General features: G+C 37.7%; 1 protein-coding gene across 12 annotated transcripts in view; it reads left to right on the forward strand.

Annotated features, from left to right (window-relative positions):
* Positions 1 to 25876, forward strand: part of MAGI2 (membrane associated guanylate kinase, WW and PDZ domain containing 2) — a 702680-nt gene that overhangs the window by 626283 nt on the left and 50521 nt on the right. For 7 of the 12 annotated variants that reach the window (XM_015627313.3, XM_033514718.1, XM_015627312.3 and 4 more), the window contains 5 exons: positions 1239 to 1280; positions 6717 to 6808; positions 12747 to 12939; positions 13929 to 14015; positions 15975 to 16223. In XM_015627313.3, coding sequence (XP_015482799.1) covers positions 1239 to 1280; positions 6717 to 6808; positions 12747 to 12939; positions 13929 to 14015; positions 15975 to 16223 — 663 coding nt within the window. The remainder of the gene's footprint in view (positions 1 to 1238; positions 1281 to 6716; positions 6809 to 12746; positions 12940 to 13928; positions 14016 to 15974; positions 16224 to 25876) is intronic. The other 5 variants (XM_015627314.3, XM_015627307.3, XM_015627305.3 and 2 more) reach the window with 3 other exon arrangements.

A 25876-nucleotide genomic window follows, 5' to 3' on the forward strand; every position in this document is an offset into this window, starting at 1 on the left:
ATGGATATCCCTATTTAGTGGACCTGGATTTGGACAGGTCAAGGCTGTTATCTAAATATCCTTACAAAAAAAATTTAAGACATCTCTATTTTTGATAGACATCTTTTGGAAAATATCTTTGCCCTGCAACAGCCATTTCAGTATTATCTCAAGTGAACTCTAAATCACTCAGGTGCTGCCATTGCAGCCCATGCTGCCTTTAGGAAGCAGTTCACCAGACGGCAAGTGGCTTTAGTCTAAACTCATTCAAAGTGGTACACAGCCTCTCACAGAGGAAATGCTATATTATGTTTCTCACCACACCCTTCTGTCTTAGGAAGATGGTATATACTCATAGATTGCATCACTCTCCTACAAATGCTGTTGTGAAAGACCTTACCTCCTTTGCAGCATGAAATATGCATGGTATACATATTACAGTCATATAAATGGGATACCTGGATACCTTATTTGCCCTTTTGTTGTAGGTCAATAGAAATCACCTCTAGTTTGGAATGTTTTGCAATTCACTGTTGGTGCTGCCAAAATAATAAAACAGAAACTCTTGTTCAGAACTTTTAAAAATTAACAAAGGAAGCATGACTGAATTCAGCTATGGACTCATCCAGATCCTTCTAATGCAAACAAAGTAGTTTTATATGAAAAAAAGACAGTTATTTTCTGCACTTCATATAGTGAAAAACAAATACTTTGAAACTACCTGCATAAAATGTTAAAGGGATTTATGTGCATTTACCTTCATGTACAATCAGTTGTTCAAATTGGCAACATACATCCCCCTAGAAAACTCTTCCTCTTCTTGATGATAAAAGACGTTTTGCAATTGAGTTGTATAAAAACAGGGGTCAAGTCATCTGAGGTCAAGACATCCAAACACTCCCTTTAAACTTCCACTTTTGTTGCTGTACTTGAATAAGCATAAATATTGTCACTATTTTTCACAGTTTTAACCAAACTAAAAATTGTATATTCATCAGAACCTACATTGTGTTAAAGAAGCATTACCACTTCACCATCTTTTTCACTTTGCACGGAAATAGCCAGGGAGGTCTTAATCTAGCAGGAATATGTACATGTACCACATGGAAAGTAAAGAAGGAGGGGAGGAGAAAACAAAATTTCAAGGAAAAATAGAAAATGCATTTTAGTAACACAAAACACAGCAGAGAAATTGATGCTGCATCTTTAAATAACTTGAGAAATGTATTTCACCTTTAATTCCCCATTTTCCTATTCAGAACAAGTGCTGCCCAGGACTGGTTTTCGAGTGGATTCCTCTGGCAAGTATTCTTCAGCCTTTGTTTTCTGTAAACTAGTTGTCCTTCATTTTATGTTTTAGCTATTCTTCTTTTTTTAATCATTTCTCAAGATGATGGCCAGTCATGACTGCCCAGTCACCATTTTATTGTGTATGATCTTTGTGGGGTTGTAGAATGCTTATGCCAAATCTTTTTATAATAGATTTGCACTTTGAGCAAGGAAAGGTGTTTCTTTTTCTCAAACACTTTTCATTATGTTTTACTGTGTTTTATGTGTACCTTCATATTAGTGTTCACTCTTTAGCATTAAAGTGTATCTCTGTAGCTCTTGCCCGAATCAAAGATTAAGCTTTTTTTTTTTAATCCGAATTTAATTCTATCTTAATTCTGTCACCAATTCCTTGCTCTCATACTTGTGCTGTAAAAATGTAAAAGCAAACACTTTTAAAATAAGGAGATTTTTGAGGTGTTTGAGTCAACATTAATCTTGTAAAATGGCAATGGACTTTTTTAAAAAACAGCAATATTTGATTTCCCAGTGTTATCATGCTAAGTGAACTGTTAAAACAGGCATCCCATACAAAAAAAAAAAAATAAAAAAGGCTGTTTTGACAATCCTATCAAAGCTCTTCTAGTCCTACACAAGTTGGACAGAGATCCTAAATAAAATATAATGTTGGACTGGTTTTGCATAACCCAGTAGGGTTTATACATTGAATAACTCTGTTATCACAGCAGTTCTTTTTTCTTTTCCTTGATAATTTTCATATTGAAGTTTTTATTTGCCAGCTTTCCTCTCTACAAATATCAAGAGGGAATATGTATGCTGTTTTAAAAAGCTACTCACATTGCAGAGCAGAAGATCCATGACTGTTTTCATGCTTTTCACATCTTTCAAGAGCATCTGAAACTCAGATGAAGTTATTGTAGTTTTGTGTCAATCAAAATTCACAATTTATAATTATTTGTATCAAACAAAAATCTTCACCATCTTCAGTAAAGGAGTCCAAATTAGGTTTTTTTTTCAGTAGGTATCTGAATACACCCAGAAAGACTGTAAAATTATTACAGCAATATACTTCATCTTTCCTTTAATTACAATATATAGAATTTTTTTTTAATTAAAAAAAATATATCAACATTTACAGGATTGTCCTGAATACCACATTTATTACTGTAAAATCACATATCATTTGTTCAACTTGTCTCACACAGAAAATTAATTAGGCATTTTCAGGTATATGTTTTCTCAACATTTAGGAAACAACTGCATGCATGCCTATCAGTGTGTAGTTCACCCAGTGATTCAGATTAATATGGTGCAGAAAGGTAGCTGGGAGTTGATAACCACATCTTCACCCATGAGATCTCACTATTATTCAGTAACAGTCTGTTCTGCTACCATTACATTTAAAGCAAATCCCCATCATTCAGGAACCAGAAAGAATTTCCCAATGCTCTTTACTGTCCTCACTGTGCTGCAATGATCAGATCACAGCTTGTCCAATACCATTCTCGAATTCATGGGGGAGCCAGCTGGTTTTATAGCCTAGAAAAGTGAATTGATGTGAGTGTTTTTTCTTCCAGGCCAAATTAACTGTTAAGAAAGTTTTCCTTCAGACAAAGAGACAAAAAAAAGTGGTATGACTATAACAAAAAAAAAAGAGAATGAAGTTACTAGCAGGCAAAGTTAAAGTTCTTTTTCTAATATAAATGTATAGAGGCAAGGAAGGACAGGGAGCATTATCATTCTGGCAGAGGATAGCCATATTACATGAGCAAAAATATTGACTTTAAGGTGAAATTCTCCTTTCAATGAAACTGGTAAGAGACATGTCATTAAGGTACATGAAGCTGACTGGAAGGATAAGCAAACTGGAAAAGACTGTTAATTCAGTATTGGCTTGTCTGCAAGCCTATTCATTACTTCTTACTTGTCATGAACCACAAGATGCTAATCTAGGTTAGCAAGAGAAAACAAAAAGACACATTTTCCATAATGAAGTTATATTAATCAACAGTTTGTAGTATATTGCAAGTCACAGGAGTGACGTTTTCTGTAAGTACAGGTAATTTTCTTTCTATGATCAACTGAAAATCTGCTCCAGCAAGAAAACACAAAATTTAGTCTATCTAACAATCCTTTGTGAGGAACAAAATATACCAGAATCCTGGAGAAGCAAGCACTTGAGGAATATCAGTTGAAATGTAAGCATTTACATGTGTAAGAATACTTAATCAATGTATATTCAGGAATATTGAAACTACTGCCACATAATCATAGGGGCTTTTAGTAAATTTACCAAACATGAGCTCCTGTGGAAAAGCACAAAATAGTGAACAGCTTACCTGTCTTTCAGAAACAAGAAAAAAGGATCTCAGCAGCAGTAAGGGTTTAGAGCATGTTTTTCATTAAAGTCTAACTGCCAATATGGGGATAAACTGAGTACCATGCAAAGGGAGTGTAATAAAGATGGTTAGTCAGTCTAACCTGGGAACTGATTTTTTACACCAAACAAGTGATATGTGCTTAATTAATCTATACTTTACATTTTACAAAATGCCAGTTATAACTGTAATACATCCATGTTAGCCTGGAAAAGAAATGCTTAGCACGAAATATAAAGATGAATGGCTAGAAAGCAGCTAAGCAATTCTACTAGAATAGTCTGGACTGAAAGATTAATATTGGAGAGCCTTGCAATAAGTCTTCTGTCTTATTTCATTAATCACTTAAGCACAAAAAACAAGGCTAGAAGTCAGGTCCACTTTCAGCAATGTAAGTTCAGGAATCTATGGTGTAGCTGTCTCCAGAGCAGTGGAAAGGTGATCAGTGCAGCCAGTGGAGTCATGTCATACCCAGCTTGAAAGGTGCAACACAGGTTTGTGTACCAGGCAGTCACTGGAGATACTGTGATATTATGATAGTACTGCAAGGCAGGTGACCTAGTGACAAAGGCCACAAACAAGCTCAGTTGGCAGCATCCTCTTTGCCTATGTCTTTACTGCTAATATCTGTGTGTTGTTTGCTTGCAGAGGTTTGCAATAACAGGAATCTAGACTTGATGACCCAGGGATCCTTTCCAGTGTTTTGCTTCCTTAGTGGGACAGAAAAGAACATTATTTTTTAAGAGTAGTTTTCTGTTGGCAGACAACGGGTTCCACAGAATTCCAACTCTTTGTGAAGGAAGGTTTTTTCTGAATGAGCATTGTAGCCCAGTCAATTAACCCAAAGGTTTCCAAACTGTATTACAGCTCATAAAAAAGTATGCCCCTATATGGTGTTTTTTAGACTAAACTTTTTAATGGTCAACTGGCTTATCTATTCCATTCTAAATGGGGTAGAAAAACAACATCTATTACAAATTAAATATTTATTTATTATTTTAGAGTCTGTTGTTAACACTGCTTTGGCTTAGCTTTGTCAATGTATCTGAGGGACATTTTCATCTCAGTTTGCCAGAGCAAGTATTCTTCACAGTCTAACATTCTTGTATTTTCTTATTGGATTCCCAACTGTGCATATTCATTCACTTGTGCACAATAAAGGCAGTGCTTGGTTTGTGACAGACTGCTGGAGACAGTTCCTTTGAGTGTTAGACCTGGGTTACAAATGGTGATCACACTGTGTCTGTCTACAAAACCATCTCCCTAGTGCTAAGCCCCATCTTTGTAGGCACAGCAAACCAGGTAAAGTACTGTTTTCATCTGAAATTCCTTTGTCTGTCACAATTACATAATTATTTGCATTAAGCTAACATACTGTACACACCCAGAATTTATTTGCTCCTCAGTTTTGAGGCACATTAAACAAATGGGAAAATTCAGTATGATAACCTGTTTGGCTCTGTTTGGGTTTGTCTTCTCAATACATGAGAAGCAAGTTGGTAAGGAAAGGTAATACTTTTATTTTACCAATTGAAATATTTGTGATTCAGTCTCACTTTCAGCAATACAAATTGTTGAAATAACACACTATGCTGCTGTTTACAGAGGATTTTTATTGCACAGTCATAGTATAGAGCCAATGCATGTCAATCTGTATATGTCTTTGCAATAATACCTGACTGAAGCAAATCAAGCTTTAATCCCAGACTACACCTGGCAAGTGTGCCAAATTCCACAGTTTATGAGGTGTCCACTGATGGCTCTGAGGGGAGGTCTATAGGTGTGTGCTGCTGCAGTTCCATATTTCAGCCATCTGTAATCCCTCCCTTCCTGAGGGAACAAGGCACAACTGGAGATACTTATGAGCAGTTTGCTGAAATAAGCCATATCATCCCTTTTTTCTCTTGGGGTCAGCAACAAGCTGATGCTGACCAAAAGCTTTTGTGTCACAATGTATAGACCAGAGTGCAATCCATAGGAAATACCATTCCTGCCAATCACTGCTTTATGTGATGAGCCTAAAGCATCTCTGAGCATGTAAAGAGATAGTCACAACAGACAACAGACAGCTTCTTAGTCTTCTAAATGCTTACAGTATCATTTTATAATATTTAAATTATTATTATTATTACTGTTATTACTATTATTGTTATTACTATCCCAGAACACTTTTTTTTAAGTGAAGCTAAAGACACTTTTATAAGAAACTGATTTTTAAAAGACTTTTATTCTTCAACTGATACATTACAGCACATAATATATGTCTAAAGACAGGTTAGGCAGGCATATGAAAACACAGTCTTATTGATTCATAAAGCTGTTGAGACTTTAATTGAGTAGCATTAAGGAGTTCAAGTTAATGATGTTAGTTTACAATTTAAACTTTGAGACTGAGAGTCTATTTACAATTTAAACTCTGAGACTGAATGACTATTTTCATCAAAACTCCTTATTGAGGGTATTACCTGGAAGTGGAATACTTAAAAGCTACATTACATAAAAATGCATATATATCTATATATCTTTATAGCTATATATCTAGATAGATTAGATATAGATATAGATATAGATATAGATATAGATATAGATATAGATACAGATATATAGATATATCTGAGTTTGGAACTTAAATGGCCTGTAATGATTTTCATATTTTGTGAGTGGGACTGATGTATTTATGTCTCCCATTTCAGTTTATTCTTTGTAGGATTTAATGAACTGCAAGGAAAAGACAAATTAAAGACCAGAGGTGGATGAACAGCAGTCCATTATACAGCCAGTTTTAGGAAGAAGACACATTTTTAACTTCTATTTTGGACAGCGTTTTCCATGCTGTTCTTCTGTGGATGTATTCTAGTTTGGTTTAGTGTATTCTACTGAACATAACCATCCTCCAAGAGACACCTACATTTTCAGTTCTCCTCCTTGTCTGTGGCCCATTTGTTTCCACCAGCTCCAACCAGGATGCCATAAGTCACCAGCAATAAACACAAGGTGGGAGGGAAGTTGATGCAAATTCTCAAGGTAAGACTAAAAGGCTTTGCTGAGTGGGATTTCTCTTTAATCCAGGTCCAGATTACAAGGAGCTGGATGTTCACCTTCGGAGAATGGAGTCTGGGTTTGGCTTCAGGATCCTGGGAGGAGATGAGCCTGGGCAGCCTGTGAGTTAGTTCTTCTTGATTTTCCTTTTCCTTACACATTCTATGATCTGTATAAAGGACAGAAAAATATTACCACATAACTGAACCCAAATGAACACCATGTTAAGGCTACCAGTAAAATTACTTTTATTCATCCATAGAAAAAGCCAGGCTGTTCACATCTGAAATGTGTTACAGAGAATTAAGTTAAAATAAGAAGGCATTAAGGTGGAAACAGAGCATTGCTCATCCCATTACTGCAGAGTATGACCTGGCATCTCTTAATCTGGACTTTGCAAAATCAAGTGTAAGCAGAAGATTCCAAAAATCCAATTGTGTAAGACTATCCATAACCATGTTCAGAGGAGGCAATGTGTATGTAAAATGTATGAGTGTGGTTAAAAGACACGGTCAACAACGCAGTTCATTTAAGGGAAGAGAAGATCTCACTAGGGAGTGATAGTCAATGTTCCAGGTTAAATGACAACATCGTGTGAGGCAACAGGCATAAAAATGATAGCTTTACACCATTAGGAGGGAGGAACCCCTGTAACCAAATAACAGGTAACAAAATGAACATAGATTCTTTGTTAATAAAAATATAATATAAAATAAACCATATGCACAATATTTAAAAGAAACAGTGAAGCAGCCCAGAAAATAAGGGTCAATTGTGCATGACACACTACAAATGTGTACACATTTTGATGAATTACTGATCTATCTAAATACTATAATTTTGAGAGCAAGCAGAATTAGTACTCTTTCAGAAAAGCCCTGATGGCATAACTATAGTCTGACAGCTAGGACTGATCTCAAGTTAATAATGATGGTGCTTTATTATCACCATTTTAAGCACACTCTGAGTCCTGTGTTACCACATTTCTGAGATAATGTATAATTAATTATTATATTTGTATGTTCCCTAGTCAATGATATATATATATTTCATATTCAAATTAATACAGAATAGTATATTTTTCATTCAAGCCTTAAGGTTAACCAGCACATGGCTCTGAGAAATAAAGACGCTCTTATATTTTAAAATTGTCAATATTTATCAAAGTACTGATAAATCTTAAAAATTTACTGATGTCTCCCATAAAAAGAAAAGAAGGCAGAGTATTCTAAACAATATGCTTCAAATGCTGTTTGAAATTCAGTCTAGTTTAGAATAAGCATTTTCAATGGCTTTTCAAATATAAAGTATAGCTGCTCAGAAGGACTCCAAGACAACATTGCTTCATCCTTTACACTTGCAGTGTGCCTGAAGCCCCTCTGATATGTAACTTCCTTCTGTGCAGCATGTCCCAGTGCACATAAAATGAGGCCATTGAGCCACCATCTGCACATTTTCCAGCTAAGCATTTTTCCTGTCCCTTCTGGATGGCCCAGGCAGTATAAGTTCTCAAAGTACACCTACTGGGTGAAGCCAAAAAGGAAATCTGTGAGGTGTTAGTGGAAATTGTCCATTTTATCTTTTTTAGACTCTTAGGAAATGGCAATAGAAAGGCACTACCTTTAAGACCAGGTTGGATGAAGCTTTGAGCAACATGGTGTTGTGGAAGGTGTCCCTGCCCATGACATGGCAGAGAGTTTGGAACTAGAGGATTCTTTATGTCCTTTCCAACCCAAACCATTCTATGATTCTATAAAGATTTGGAAATCTCCTTCTAACTGCTCTGCACCATAATGTGTAATGGCATTTCCTGTCTCCCAGGAAAGTGTCCAAGGCTGCTTAGTATTTTGTGAAAGACTCTCTTGGTGTCTCCTTTAGTGCTTTTTACATTAAAAATGGATAATTAAGCAGTCACAGACTAAGTGTCTGACTGGCTCTGCTTGTTGGAGTTTTATGACAATCTCATGGGGAAAAGTGCAGCTCAAATGCCTTATCCAAAGGATTATTATTTATATAAAACTGAATTATTTCAACCTAAAGGACTAAGAGTAAACTCATGTAGAATATCTGATATTCTGGTATTTCATATCCATAATACATGCCAGAGTTGTGAGAGACCTGAGTCTCTGCTCAGCAATCCAGTAGAAAAGAAATTTTGAAACAAGCCTTTTGCCCTGCAGCTACATGCATTATGCAATGAAGTATTACAGAGGATCAGCTCTTTCTAGTGTCTCTTCAGCAAAGGACTGACCTGACTTTAGTGTCTGAAGTCAAAAAGCCATAGCTGGATATCAAGTGCAGAGGAGATAAACACCTCGCTATTTTTAGAGAGCAGGACTAAAAATGCTGCCCTCTGTGAACCACCCTCTAACACATTTCACTGTCCTGTTGAACAATTTCTCTCAGCCTGCCCTTAGCCTCAAGGTTTCTATCTCTATTCCATGGTTTGCACATACAAAAGCATTTTTCCCCAAGATTTATCAGTCAATCCAATGGATTTTATGTGTCTTTGCAAACATTTCTCAAAGTCCTCAGGAGTTAAGAGCTTAACTTGGAGCTGAGGATTGTACAAGGCAAAAAGGCACCTTCATAGAATTGTGTTACAGTGATGAGGTTTTCAATTCTCACTCCCTCGTTGTCGCCTATCTTGTTTTCACTGCTCAAATTCAACACCAATAAACACAACAGATGTACTCTTTTTAGTGTCCCTCTATTTCATATTCAAAGTACAAGACTTTTTAACTCTGTTCTCTCTCCTCCACTGCTTCCCTGCTCCCCCATGGACAGCCTACCTGCAGCCTCAAATTCCTTTCACCTCCAGTAAAGGAGAAGCAGTTTTTGCTTGTTCTCCAAACCTCTGCCTTTCCTATGAAACAAGAACTGAGACACTTTGAAATTTTTATTTCAGCTCTCCTGCTGTGCAGTCAGGTAACACAGAACAAAAGGAAGCTTTTGTCTTTGTGGCTTGATTTCTAAAAAGGAATAAGGATTCTTCAGCATAAGGCAATAACTTTTTCAAAGAAGCAGAATCCAAGTAAAGTTATTTTAGAAGAATAATACTGACACTATGGACGGATTGTAGCTTAGTTTCCTTCTGGTTATATCAGCTACCTGGTACCTTAGAAGGAGAAAATTCTGCTGCACTACTCCACTTTCCATATTTATAATCATAAAAAATGCTTCTGAAAGGAAATACTTAAATTTATTGAGAAATTTCAGATATCAAGACTGTGTGTTTAAATCACCTCTCAAATCTTATAATATTGCACTACAACAGCTATTTATCACATCTCCCAGTAACTTGAGGATTTAGAGATAATCTGACTCTGTTATGGTGAATTATGATATTACTGAAAGGTTGCAAAAACACATAGATTGGAACTTTATTGAAGTTGCAAATTGCTGTCCCAAAGGGGAGATGTATTTTACACACGTTTGTGCAGCTCAGGATCACAGGAACATATACATAATTTCTTTAAGAGTTTTACCTTTTCAACACAGACAGATTTGGATTTTTCTCAAAAATGTCCTCAAGTTATATGTTTCTATTCTTTTTATTCTCAATGCCAAGATACATTCTAGTATCTTCCTACATTTCTAAGACATAGATATCCATAGAGCAAAATGTAATGATAAGGCCATGCCTTGGGAAGTCCTATTTTAGCAGTAGTTAGACAGAGTTCAGATGATTATTTTGGATTTAGACATCACTGACACAAAATTAGATAGATCACCCTTTATGTGTACATGCTTAAATTTTACTATGTGCCTGTGAAGCTGTGTTATATTCAGAGAAACCAAAATACAAGTTCAGATAATTACCAAGAATCACGAAGAAAGTCAGGATCAAAGCAGATTAGTCTGTATAAACTAATAGATGCAGGCTTTAATTTCAGATTCAGAATTTCTGCCACAATCATCCTAATCCCAGAATTTGTCCTGTTTAATCTCAAACAATAGGAGAAACTTTTCTTTATCTCTGCAACATACTCTTTATTGTTTACATGCCGTCATCCTTCTCCTCATGCTTTCAAAGCAATCTCATGCCGGTATGAAACCACATTTCAGAGGTAATATTATCCTGTTATATATTTTTCCAATTTGTGCTTTATGTGTAGCATTGGTAACTATTATGGCAGCTTCTCAGCCATGAAATGAGAGCAGATAGTGCATAAGAAACAAATTCAGACACAAAAAATGAAAAAGTAGGAAAATTAAGTTATTCTTGCTGTTAAATATACCAAATAACAGATATGGTGGGCATCATCTCAACAAACACACCTAGCTGAAGTGTTTAAAGTATGACTCTGCTGCTTATGTTAGGAGACCAGCACTGAGATGAGTAACACAGTCACATTCCATGTTGGATATATGAAATATCAGCAATAATTACTTAATCAGAACTAGAAAGAGTTTTTCCAGTTTTCTGTGTATGTGATGACCTGCCATGCTGTGATCTGAATTTTGTTTTTCCAAAGGTTAAAGATGCTGAAATTGTTTAATATTTTGTCAGAAAATTATGAAAAAACTGCAAATGCTCAACAAAACCAAAGAAGGAAGCCAATTCCAACAATCTCCTAAGATGCAGAGGGTTATCATCCATCTCTTCTCAAAATACCTAGGAAGAAATTCTTACTCATGTGAGATGCCTAGTTCGCAAATGTTTTGAGAATACTTTGTGGATATCTAGCTAAATGTAGCCTTGGAGAGCTTTTCTTCTGTCCAGTAAAGGAGCATAGTTATATGTTTCATAGTTGAATTTTGCAAAAGTATTATCCAAAGCTTTGAGGTATATTTTTTCACCATTTGAAGAACAGAATGGAGAACCTGAAACAGCCTCTCTAGCTACTCAGTCTGGCACTGCTTAACAGGATCCCAGGAACACCAGAAAGCAGGAAAAAATGCATCGTGTTCTCTCTTTGCTAACTTTTGAAAGCAAAAGTAAGCCAAAGGGAGGCTAAAATCTGGGGGAAATTCTCCAGGCTCCACAGGGGATTTCATTTAAACACTATACTGAGATACTTACAACTCTGCAGCTAAGACCACAAAAAAACCACAGGCCCACCTGTGTGACTACCACATCTAGCCTTTGCAATTCATCATGAAAAGTAATGCTTCATGGCTTTTATCTTTTATCATTTAAAGCAGATTGTCACATGGCATGTCACATCCATCATTTTCTGCTCACTCACACTGAAAAAGAGAACAGAAAATTTGGAACACACTCTGTGAATGCTTTAATATTCTTTCAAAGAAAGCGGGTTTTGTTTGAATCAATCTCAACTGTTCTACCAGTTATTCCATGGGGAAAATATATACGTCTTCTTCTAATAAATAATATGAATATCTGCATAGAAAGTGGGAAAAGTCATTAAAAGGTTTTGGACAGATTTTTTACTAGTTTATATGTCCTATAAAAACTAAGTTTAAATGTCGATTTGGGAAGACATCTGCCCAGAGCAAGCTGACATTTTTTTCCTCTTTTTTCCATTTTAATCAGGCATTTCCTGAGCAATCATTCATTTCAAGTAATAACATTAAATATATTACTTCTTTTCCCCTAAAGAGTCTCAAAGCAAACACTCTCTAGTGGGGTCACTTCTACTGCTGACCTCAGGTATACGACTCCAGGTGCTTAAATCACACAGCAGTGAAGAACCTTCAACAAGAAATACACAGACTCTCTAATTTTAAATAGAAAAATCCTTACATGGAATTAATCTTTTTAAGTCTTCTGTATAACGCAGTCTATAGAAACTCAACACTCCTTAGAGATAGATTATCTTGATTTGAACATATCAAACTGAACTCAGATTAGGATTCTCTGGTATATCTCTCCTAGGCAGGTAGGAAACACTTTACCTTCTTATCAAAGAAAACATCTTCAGACTGAAATCATATCCACAAGAGGACAAGCACAGCTTTCAGACACACACAGATCTCTCCACCTGTGCTCAATCACTAGCTTAATCTGAGAAGAGAAAATCACTGCAATACTCATGTCACTAAATTGGAGGCTCAGTGTAATATATGACAGGATTTTGTTTCTTTGCTGCCTAGATTCTCATCGGAGCAGTAATTGCCATGGGCTCAGCAGACCGAGATGGTCGTCTCCATCCTGGTGATGAGCTGGTGTATGTAGATGGGATTCCAGTGGCCGGCAAAACCCACCGATATGTGATTGATCTTATGCATAATGCTGCCCGAAATGGGCAGGTGAATCTTACTGTGAGGAGAAAGGTGCTACCCACGGGTGAGTGAAGGCTGGGAAAGGTGAAAGTTAAAACAGAACCTAATGCTGGCAGCACAAACCAGTGCTGTTTAAAAAAAAAATAGAGGAAATCGAAGTGAATGTTTGTGTCATTTTGAGGAAAGAATAATTGTAAATATGTGTCCCTTGTTTCTCTGACAAAAATACTACAATTGAGTGTTGTTTCCTTCAGAAGTGGAAACATACTGGCAACCCTGGTGTGGTGATCATAAGTGCTCTGGGTTTGTTCCATGCTGTCTTGGTGTGTGCTTTCCCCTTTTGTCCACTTTTGGGACTAAACATTCACCTAAGTTAAAGCCATTTGAGCTGACTATGTCAACAAGAGAAAGGCTCAAAGACTGTTAACTGTTCAGGGCAGGAACTCATTTCACTCTTGTATGTGTTAAAAGCCCATTTCTGGTCTCACTGATGTCATCTGGAATTTCCCACTGAACTGCAATGCAAGCTGGCTGAAAATCTTCTGTAGGGCACAAGTGGCTCTTAGGAACAGGGCCAGATTCTTCTGTCATGCAGATACATTTAGAAAATGAACCCAAACCAATATGAAGTATTTGTAGTAAATTAGATGTTTACACTAGCTCAGTCTCAATTGCTGAAAAACATTGTAACCTTGAAAAACGTGTGTGGCAGCATCTACTAAAGCTTTAATGGGAGAATTTGATGACCTTCCATTACAACCTTTGCTTCCTTGAGAAAAGAAGTTTATTTAAGTACTTTTAAAACATTTTTGGTGAGTACACTTCACTGAGGTACCAGAAATGAGCAAAAACCACATTCCCAGCCTGTCGTGTCTTCTGCCTGCCCGTGCCCTAGATCCACTGTCACCGCCTGCGCCGTTCCCCTTCGCTCCTGTGCCACAAAGCCGCCCTCCCACTCACCTTCGTCTTCGCAGTCCCCCTCCCACTGCGGCACCGCAGCTCCCTGCCAGCCGTGCTCCTGCAGGACTGACTTTCTTCTGTTACTGACTCCAGAGTCCTCCAGCCAGAAAGGTGCCCCAGCGCCTGGTGCGACGCCCCCTCGCAGCTCTCCCAGCGCGAGGAAAATGGCCAATAACCAAGGTAATGCCACATCCCCACCGCCAGCACCTCTCCCGCGTCAGCCGCCCCACGCACTGCAGGCAAAGTTAGCACTGAGCGGATGCCGGCCTTGGCTGCTGCTTGTTAAATACTGAAGGGTCTGCTAGCCCATCTGGGCTCCTGGTGCAGGCAATAAGCAAGCTGGTAAAACACCTGAAGTTATTCTTGGGCCCTTGAGAGTGCCACACCAGGGAATGTAGCATGTAGCTCATTGATGTTTAAGCTTTCAGGAGCTGAACAGGACTTTAATGTGGTGTGTTACAACATAAGCTTTGTGGAAAAATTCAAAACAACTGATGTTGGGCGTGACTGAAAAATGCTATATTAATACATCAGGCCAATTGATTTCATGGGAATTTCTCACTAGCATGAATGTATACAACAGAGGGATCTGGGGTTTTCCTTACCTGCCTGTAGCTGATATGCATATCTTAGCCCTCACCTGGAATTACCATTTTGTACATATATTTACTCAGATCTGGAACAGAAAATCACAGTTCACAAGATCTGGAAAACAATTTGATTAGAAAAATATGATTTTGGGAACAACATGGATTCAAATGCCATTTTTTCACTGGCAGGAGCAAAGCATAATTTTTCTGATGAATATCTATTGCACAGTGTACAGTCAAATAGCCATTTAAGCTTTTCCTCCTTTATCATTCTTTTCCTATATTTAATCACATTCAATTGCATTCTTTTATGGCCAAGCCAAATCTTGGTCATTCTACAGGGTAAGAGAATTTCTTTTCTGTTGCAGCCATACTGACATAAATAATATTCATCTCTCTGAAACACGACAGCCAGAAAATGAGAACTCTCTTGTCACTGACTATGGCATTTAGTTGCAGATTTGGTTCAATAACTCTTAGAGATTTTCAGGAGTATAATAATTGTTTGTTTTTCTTCCTCTTTATACTCTCTAATAACTTTATTTCATAGTTGCAGGAGAACTGCTAAAGAACACACCTGACTGAGAAAACAACAGCTTGTCCTTGGATGCTGTTTATTTTATTAATATAGACACACAATGAAGGTCTAATTTGCAAGCTCTCTACCTAGGATGTATGTGTATATGTGGGAGCTCCTCACATGTTCAGTAAAATTACTCTGCCACTCTTGTTGTTCCAAACAGAAAACATAATGCTTACATTTATCTGAAAGTTCTGTATTAAAACTGTCAATAAATGCTGATTTGTGTAAACAACTTAGATCTGCAAAGAATATAAATATTTTTTTTCCGTCTGGAAATGTACATTTACTGTTTTCAATTGCCAAAATGCTCACACTAAATAGTGTATCATTCCACAAGTTTTAACTTGTTTCCTGTTCTTGTTACGGGAAAGCAATACTAAAGTGTGCATGGACTCCATTTTCACTTCTGCCCTTTTGAACTTGCCAGATGCTTTAAATGACCACTGCTTCTGCCATGACACCCACAGAAAAACTGCTTGTGATAATTTTTCATTGTATAACAGCTCTGCTCTTTGAACATCTTTTGAGCATGCTAATCAACTTGTAAGAAGAACATTATGCAGCTAATCCTAATTACTCTGTTAGCCCCTGCTTAAATTCTTGTAATCCAAACACAAATAATTTTTTATTGGATTAGACGGTCACATTTTCCTCTTGATGACAGATCCACTGGCAGACAAGGGAATAGTGCTTGGTAACGTTTTTGCAATCCAGATAGACACTGTTCCTTACTTTCCTTTCCTCTCTTGTAGCTAGCGTAGCAGTCAGTGTTCATGCTTTCTTTATCTGATTGCCCTTGAATGTTCTGCATAATTGTGTAGATTCCTGTCTCTCTGCATCTATTACAGTTTCTAGTTTAATACTTGGGGTAGTCTGGTCTGTAGACAGTCAACTGTATTCATGTTGCGTTAGCAACAGAGCCACTGAGCAAGTCAGACTGTGACACTGGTGTGATTTATGTTGTAGGAGAGCCCTGCCCAGAGAATGGCAGAAGCCCAGGCTCAGTGTCTACGCACCACAGCTCTCCAAGAAGTGACTACACGACTTACGCCAACAGCAATCACGCTGTCTCCAGCAGCAATGCTACACCCCCCGAGGGCTTCGCGTCTCACAGCCTGCAAACCAGCGACGTGGTGATCCACCGCAAGGAGAACGAAGGCTTTGGCTTTGTTATCATCAGCTCCCTGAACAGGCCCGAATCTGGGTCCACAATAAGTAAGTAAATCACGTTTTTCAGTTCGTATTTCTCTAAGTTTGCCCCAAATAAAATTTTTTTTAAAAAAGAGTAAATTTAAACCTATCTGCTAAGAATTTATCATTGCAGAGATTTCAACTGAAGATTCTCTCAATGTTTTTTCAGGGGCACTGTTTGTTTTGTCTTGGATAAAACCAAAGGTTATTCTGGCCTCTCAAGCTCTTTGCTTCCCACATTTCTTTGGCTATCACAGTAATAGAGGATTCACCCACAAAGTAGATTTTCTCTGTTACGATGTCTCAAAGAGACACTGTAAATAACAAGTAGGGTTGTGTAAGTTATTCTCCTACATGCAACTGAATGAAACTTTTTTTTAATAAATCAAGATGAAGTTCAGCAAGTTGGAAAAAAGCTTAGATCACAGCAAACCCTATGACAATAGCTGTCCAGTTATGGGACTGCAGAAGCAACTGGAAATTGGGAAAAATTGTTAGATGCAAGTGCAGAGAGGTTTATTTAACTGGGTGGAGCACAGACAGGATAGAAAGTACAGCTGAGTACAGATGGATAGGTGGATCTCTCTGTACTCAGTAGTACTCAGGTGGCAAAATCTGCCTTGATAATTATAGCTCTTTCTGTTCAGAAGACTGATTTTTTTCAGTGGGTCAATGTTATTGCTTTAGTAAAGACATATGGTGCCACTTGAGCTGTCCTGAGTCCATCTAGGGAGAGGTCAGACAGATGTGACACAGGACCTTCAGAAGACCCAAATGCAGGTAGTGGCAGCTGGAGGCACAGGGGCACCTTTGGGTCTTTCCAGTGACATTTAACCCAATGAGCACTGAGCCCTCTGGAAGAAGGAAGCAAAAAAGGCTTTGTATTGATAGACATGCACATGCCCCACCAAATAATGCTAACCACAGCTGAAAAATCCAGAGAAGTGAGAACATTTTGAATTTTGCAAGTTGCAGCCTAATACGATGCTTTCCCTACACTAAATTATGTTCTGAAGAAACTGTTCTTTTGCCTGAAATTGGTTCCTGACAAAATAAAATCACAACTTCAACTTCAGGGCCAAACATCATTCTCATAAATTCATACCTGAAAAGCAGCTAAGAGAGTACTGGGAAAACCTTATCTCACAATAGCAAGTTATCTCAGAAAACTTTTTTGCAGTATTTCACGACCATGCAGTTATAAAAAGAGTTGCTTTTCATGTTATCTCAGATGAATTTTAAAACTCCATGATTGCTGGAATTAATATTGTAGCAAAACCATAACTAATTAGCCTCTTGAGACTCTGAGGTTTCACATTACTGAATATAATAGCCAGAGAACTGGAAGTTCTTTGCATAAAATCAGAAAAGAAAAAAATAATCCATCGAGGTACATATGTGTTAATCAGTTAAGTCAGTCATGATTTCTTCAAGAAAATTATTTTATAGAGACAGTTATACAGAGTGGTTGGGGCAGATATAGAGGGAAAGGGGAGAGGAAGAGAAAGAAAAAATGTTCAAGCAACCAAAATTTCTGTGACTGGATTAGTCTCTTGAAGACTACACACAGGTTCAAGATCTTGCTTTGCCTCCTACCCTCCAACATGTTCTTTCAGTACTTTTCTTTCTCCACAAGCAGCTATGCAAGTAGTCATTTTTGATGCTCAGTTGAACATCTCTAATAGTAAAGGGAAATGACAGCCTGCTGTGGAAGTGACAAGAGAATTTATTCAAATAACTGCATTGAATTTCAGTGATACCAAAAAGTACCAAATCCTAAGTTTACAAGAACAGCAGTGAACAAAAAATTACATTTCCTGTAGACAGTGACAGAAAAGAGAAGAAAATACCCTTTCTCTATTAATTCTGTTACAAAACTGCAATAGAGAAAATACCCTAAAAATTACATCATCTGTCATCAGTATGGAAAACAATCTAAAAATATTGACTCTTTCTAGAGTAAGGGAGGTTATTTTTTTTTACTTACTATTTATTTGAGTAAGAAATTAGAGCTTTATTAACAGGAGCATAGGCAGTAGATTGAGGGAAATTATTATCTCCTTTTACTCAACGCTCACTGCCATCCATTCAGAATACAGTATCTAAGTTTTGGGTCCTTTGGTAGAAATTGGAACAGGGAAACTCTCCTGAGGTACTTTTTAGCTTGAAGTAACACAAAATCTTTTTGTTGAAATGTACGATCAGGGGTAGAAAGCATATCAACAGTAGGAAAATATCAAATGGATTTAGGAAGTGCAACATCCAAAATATATGATATATCACTATCAAAGTGTGGACCTGCAGAGCACCATGCTAACACCTTGGTAGTTACTCCTTTTCATAGCAGCAATATGTTAATTGGGTGAAATGCTGTGCTCTGGTTCCAGTGTCCCTTGTTCCACAGGCAGTGCACTTGTTGCCAGCTCCTGTATCCCCATGTGGAACAGAATTATGTTATGCAGACATGCATTCACAGTTAAATAGTAATGTTGTAATTGCAAAACTATTCTGAAAATATCAGAATAGGCAAAATAGGTAAAAAATGGGAGTATCATGTAGTGCCAGACTCTGTTAAGAAGAGCAGCACCCAGGAAGTTGTTTCACTGGGATCATCCTCAGGGCAAAGTGAAGAAGGCTTCCTTTGATTTAAGAATGTTTATTTCAATAACACTATTACCTCCTCTACTTTCTTGCAAAAGCAAAAGACTTGAGGTCTTGGAAGAATAAGTATCATCACCATTTTTCCTCAGGAAGGCAATTAATTATGGACTGAAAGTATTTTTCTTGTTCTTGAAATCACACTTACAAACTGTGTTTTACAGTCCAAAAGATTACAACAGCTCTTGTTGAGTACAGGAGCAAGCACTTTGTGTCACTGGGCGCCTTGCTTCAAGCACTGCTAAAATTGAAGCAGTCATTCCAGCAAACTTGCCACTGGCTACAGAGCTGCAGGTTCATTAGTCTGCTTCTTTGCAGTTGGTCTGAAGCTGGAGGTGCTGCACAAAAGCTGACCTTCTGTTTGCCAGGAGAGTTTGCTCTGTCTGTGAAGCTGTAGGACAATCCCATGAAGTCACAGTTCCAGCTGAATCTCAAATCCATTTTCCACCCTCTGGCAGGTGTGGGCTGCACTGTTCCCACACAACCTCTTAGGAGTGCTTCATGCTCCCTCTGACCTGAGAATGAGCCATGAAAGGCTCAGGAGCTCCCAGAATCAGAGACAATACTCTTTTTTCAAGGTTTAGGGTCTTGATCAGCTTTTCTCTCGATGTGGTTTGCAAGAGGTTTGTTGTTACAGTTGATTTATGGGCTTGCCTTTGCTGTGCAGAAATTTTCAAAATACTAAATGTTGGGTTTTTTTACTATTTATGTAGACAAAGAGTGAGGGAAGACAACAGCCATAATTAGGAAACACACTATTTCACATTTTGTGATGGGTAGAACTGTAATAGCTGTCATTTTGATAAATTAATGTAAAGTTCTTTGAAGCCAGCCTTTAGATCTGAATGTCATTTTTCCTTACTGGTTTAAACATCCAATTCTTGTGGCACACTTATTTTCCTGTGTCTATAATGGTAGAAATTTTGTTTCCCCTTTTCCAAAGCATTGCTTGGGATGTTGTCTAATCCAGCACAGGGGATTATCTTGCACTGAACTATGCTTCTGATGTGGGGAGATCAGGAGTGGAAAACGAATGACATGGATTCAATGAAGAGATTTTACAGGGCAAAGCAGGGGCATAGAAAAGGTCAGCCATGCTTCAAAATTGTATCAGTAAAAGGAGATAGAGTGGATAAATAAAGAGCTGTGCTTGAGTGGTATGTCCAGGAGCAAGTCATTTTGCCTAGTGCAGCACACAGAGGATCTTAGAGTGCTAAGAGATTACGAAAAGAAAATACACCTGTCCAGGCTCCTGACCTATTTCTAACGAAAGGATTAACTGCCACTGCCTCTAAAATATATTATTGTGCCTTCCTCCAGATCCTGTTCCAACATTAAAGGGGGATGTGGCTCTCATGCATTCTCCACACATGAAAAATTACAGATAAAATACTTAAATTTTAGTAATTAATCTACACTTTGCATTACATTTAGGGAAGTATTTTTAGGGTGTCAAGATAATTTCACTATCTGCAGCCTATGGAAAAGCACTTGCAGGCTTCTGGAGGTAGCCAGAATGAGGTTTCTGCATGAATGTGTCCCACAGTTTTGTGCAGTAAACTTGTCCCTGGCTTCTTCATATCTTACTGACACTTTTACTTTTTGTGTTTGGGATGCAGCTTCACTAGAATAAGTACTTATGATCCCCTATAAATCTCTTTACATCATAATTTTTTTAGAGAGAAACCATGTGTTGTAAACAGGCCTTGTTAACTTGCAACTTCCAATGAAATTGGAAAATTGGCAATATTTCCAGGAATTTTACTGTAGCTGGTACTGTCAATTAGCACAGTTATAAAGTGTAAATAACTGTACAGGCCTAATCAGTAATTTTCAAAAAATTAAAGACTCTGCATACTCATTATGATCTTCCTCCTACTTCACCAAAGAGTAGTTATAGATTTAATTTGCCCCTACACTGCATATGCCAGTGCCTGTTGGATTTTGAAGACATGACAAAAGAGTCTAATGGAAGAAGTTTCTTTCATTTCTCAAAACATGTAGTCTTAACTAAAAAACATAAATCTAAGGTAAACCTCTGCTGACTGCAGAAAACAGCATTCTGAATGAGTCCCATTCAGCCCAGAGTTTCTTTGAACTCCTTGCAGTTTAGAGATAAAAAACAGTTTATCCATCAGTGATAACTGTGATCTGAGTTGTTTGTGCAGCAATTTCACCTATGCTTTTCCTGGGTAAAATGGTGCATATAATTTTTTGTGGCCAATCTTCAAATTCTCAAGGATACAGAGCTTTGGAAATTAGGATGTCTGGCTACCCCACCCAGGACATTTTTGGAGCATAGCAGTGAAAACCCACCCACAATGTGCGTCCCCCATGGAAGATATTTGCAACTTGTGGGCAAGGAATCTGGATTCTCATTTCTATGCAGCACTAATATTCAGGTTTCAGAGGCAGAGCTGTTCTGCCTCTTCAGCTACAAAAGCACACTTTCTAAGTATGTTTAAGTGATAGTAAAACTTGCAGCTGAAAGAAATTCCTATATGATTTAGTTTTTCAAATCAACACAATTAATCATAGTGAAGTAACCTTAAGAGGTCAAAGAGGTTTTTAATATCATCAAAATACAATGCTGCAGTTTGCAGGCATGAAATACTCAAGTGTCTATTTGATATTTTTTGGAGATAAATAATGGAGGATCTTAACTGCATTACTCCCCTCTCTAGATGATTTCTGTCCTCCAGCATGTTTCTGAACACATCATTTGGACCTACAGGTGCTGCCTATGTGTTTTCAAAGAACAAACACTGTGAGTTTTCTTAGCACAAACCCATCAAAGGCACCAAGGTTTTTTCTAATAATTCCACAGGGCCCACTTTGCGTTCATTAGAAGCGTGAATTAAAGTCTCTAAGTTCCATTATTTTTCCTTAGATCTTGGGCTTTCTAAGGTGTGTGCAGTCCCTCCCATTTAGCTGCTTTTCCCTGTGCTATGCAAGCAAATATGCTCCATGTAAGCACAAAATGGGATGTTTCTATTTATAGATTCATTAATCATATAAAGAAAAGGGATTATTTTCACATGCAAGTGTGCAGCATGCCACAGATTTCTATTTTCCAAGTAAGTGTCACATAAAATATCCTATCAATATCAGGAAAATATTTTTTTAGCACTGTTGGAAAGTCCACCATACTCAAGTTTTCCAAAATTTAGATCTTTCCATAGCAATGAAATTACAGGTGTTTATATTTAATATATTCTTCCAATTAAAATCTGGTATGCTAGAGCCTGCCAGTTGAATGAAAACTCTTGCATGTTTAGAGAATTGAGAATATAATAAATATTCATTTGATCATTGTATAACATTGAAAAGGACAGCTGTCTCAGGAAGGCTCATTTGCTTGGCTTACTGTCTATATCTGTTAACATTAGAAAACATTGCAAGGATTTATCTGCCAGTGGCTTTTAATAGATAGAGCAGAGGTTTGATTTTTTCCCTTTAACTGATGCTTTTTTACATTTAGCTCTATATAGAGGGGGAAAACTGAGAAGTTGTGGTCTAAAAATTATAGTCTCAATAGTTACATCTAGAAGGACTAAAGAGATGTAAAAAAATTACCGATGTAAATCAGAAAAGCCTTTTGTATGGTAATGTTTTCTTAAGAGTCCACTCTTTTTAACTTGTGGGTCTTTCAAATGAGGAGAAATTGTTTTCATATTCAAAAAGCAAGAGGCTAATAGACGTATCAGTCTTGTTTAACTTACTCATCAGTGGTCTGAGTGAAAGGACAGAGTGTACCCTCAGCAAGTTAGCTGATGTTACAAAACTGGGAGGAGATGCTGATACACCTGAAAGCTCTGCTGGGCAGTCTGGAGAGATGTGGGGAGAGAACTTCTGAACTTCCAACAGGCAAATGCAAGGTCCTGCATTAAGGGAGGAATTATCCAAGGCACCAGCACAGACTGAGGCTGGCTCTGTGGAGAAGGAGCTGGGGGTCCTGCTGGACAGCAAGCTGCACGTGAGCTGGCACTGAGTCCTTGTGGCCAAGAAGGATAGTGGTGTTCTGAGGAGCATTAGGAAGAGCAGGTGCCAGCAGGTCGAGGGAGGTGATCCTGTCCCTCTACTCTGCCCTAGTGAGGGCACACTTGGGGAGCTGAGTCCAATTCGGGGCTCCTCAGTCATGAAAGACATGAAACAACAGGGGAGGGCCCAGTGAAGCGCTAGGAGGGTGACTGGGGAACAGGAACATCTCTCTTAGAGAGGCTGAGAGAGCTGGGCCTGTTCCACCTTGATAAAGATACAAATATCTTAAGGGTGGGTGTCAAGAGAGTAGAGCCAGAAAATGGGCGTTTGGAACAAGCTGAAACACAAAAGTTCATTCTGAAAATCTTCTTTCCTTTGAGGGTGACTGTGCACTGGCCCCCAAAAGGTGGTGAAGTCTCTTTCTCTGGAGATATTCAAAACTCATATGACTCAATCCTATGCAATTACTCTGAGTGAACCTGCTTTAGCAGGAGGTTGAACTATGTGATCTCCAGAAGTCCCTTCAAACCCCAACCCTCCTGTGTTTCTGTGATACATGGTGTTAGAAGCAGTAGCAGTATTCAGCTGCTCTGGGTTTGTGTTCATGCCTATGGACACTCAGGTATAATGACACAATTTTTTTTTTCTTTTATGTGACATGTAGATGTGGTAAGGATATTAATTTGAATCATGGAGAGTGAAAATTGATTATTTTTATCAAATAAAATTATTAATATAGAGAAAAATGTAAATTTGTAGTTATTGGTAAGTTTCTGAAAGCAGACCTTATCCATTTTCTAAGTGCAAAGATTTTCTTTGAATCATTTTGTCTTTTATTTTTTTCATTTAATTTCTCTTTAATTAACTGAGAGCTGATCATTGCACTATTAAATATGTTGTGGGAAAGCCTCAGCTGCTACATGCCAACCATGGGTCACTTTGTGTTGTAATGCTGTAAATATCTGAGCAAGATTTAGGAGGAAAAATGAATGACTCCAAATATCATAGAAGCTTTGTGCTCTCAGGATTCAAATCTTCCCCAAGTAATGAAATTTTGAAAAATACACTGCAGGAAAGCGACATTCCATTGTAAGATCTCTTGTTAGATAAGGTTCCTGCAGCATTGCTACTCTCTGCTAGATTATTTTAGGTATAGGATTATGCCTTCTGTCTTGGAAGGATTTCTTTTATCTTAAGGTAGATATCCAACTATATCTCTCCCGAGTATCACGTTTTGCATTACTTGATAGTACTGGAGAAAATGACCCTATATGTCTATTTTAAAGGGCTGTATGGTTTGTACACATATAAAATCATTCTTACTAATTTCCCATATTTTCAACAATTAAAAAATATGTATTAATCCTTGTTTACAGTAATTTTTCCTTGCAGTCTCATTCATTGTGTAGTCTGAGAGAGGCAAGAAATTAATTGTTCTGCAAAGGGGCAGCTTGTTTTCTGCATTCACTTTTAGCAAAAACAATGGGTTTGTTGAAAAAAAAAAATCAGCCACAAATTCCAGTCTTTCTGTATAGCCTGATATAGGCTATATATAATGTTGCTCAGGGAACTCAGTGTTTTGAAATAAGTGGATTAGATTCTCTGCAAAGTCTCATCTAGGCACATGCTGCCACTCTTCAATATATACATATGTTTGGAGAACAGCTTGTGGCAAATGGTTAAAAAAGGCATGAATAGATTAGTAAAAATTGTTAAGGGTGATAGGAAACATTTACCACTAGTCGGGTGATCTGGGACTTTCCTTAAAAGGTTAAAATTAAATGCTCTTCTCAGATAAAAATGAAAGAACAAATATGCAATTTAAGAAAAAAAAAAGTATTGTAGGTTAACAAAATGCCAGACATGGGAGGTTTCTTTCCGAGACCTGCCATGATGGGACAGACCAAGTAGCCACCCAGTCCCTTTGCTGTGACCAGCTGCAGAGAGGACATCTACAGCAGACAAGACCTTTCCCAGGCATTTTGTCAGCTTTCATAGCCAGGGTTTTCTGATTTAGTGAGCAGTGGGTCCACCCCCATAAATTGGTCTAATCCCTTTCTGAATCCTTTAATTTTTCTGCCCCTCCAGAAAGTTGCCCCAAATTCTCTTTCCCAAGGTGTAGACAGTAAATTCATGGACAACTCCTTTGAGCAGAGGCTGTTTTTTGCTTCTGACTTCCAAGCTTCCCTTCTCTGAATCTTTGTGAGTTCATTGCTATGATTTTTGAGATGAGGATACTGAAATGATCAGCAATACTCAGATTTTAGGTGCATGGCAGTAACTAGCAGTAGTTTGCTTCACTTGTTACTCTTTTTCTAACTCTTAGTGCCATATTGACTGTTTTAATGACAATGTTTTTAGAGAAATAGGCACACATTTCAGGGTCTCTTGAGTGATAATAATTAATTTAGGGCTCATCTCTGCTTAATCTTAGGCAGGGTTATTTTTTCCTCTTGCATCATCTTGCATTTCTTTTCATGAGATCCTGTCTGCCACTTCAGTCAACCCACTCCCTGCTGACACTTTACAGCTCTTCCACACTTGTTTTAGGCGTGACCATTCTGAACAATAAAAATTCTCCATTATGGAAATTCATAGTTCATTTCTACCTTTATTCCTCAGCTTTTACCTAATTAATCCCCTATGAGAATAGCTCCTTCTTATCCTTTCAAAGTATTTCACCACCAAAGGCTCTCTCTAAAACTGAAAGTTTTCTAAAATATTATAACATGGTTGTGGTTTTTTGATGAACAACCTACACATCAGATAATCTGCGTCCCTTAGAAGAATTTATGCTTGTGAAAAAAGCCCTAAATAAATCTTCCCTTCCCAAGGAAGCATTTGGGACCATGGCAGCCAGGATATTGTGGCTTAGGAGGGCTCTCAGGCAGAGTTCCACTGGGAAGAGAAGCAAAGAACAGAAAATCCTCAGGATAATATTACTGGGAGGGAAGGATCTGGGAGATAAACTTCCCCTTATATTATCTAGGAATGTGCATAAACCAGTATCTGCTGAGTGGCCGTGAGCTCCTCTAGTA

This window comes from Parus major, chromosome 1A, assembly GCF_001522545.3.
Source record: "Parus major isolate Abel chromosome 1A, Parus_major1.1, whole genome shotgun sequence".
Lineage (NCBI taxonomy): Eukaryota > Metazoa > Chordata > Aves > Passeriformes > Paridae > Parus > Parus major.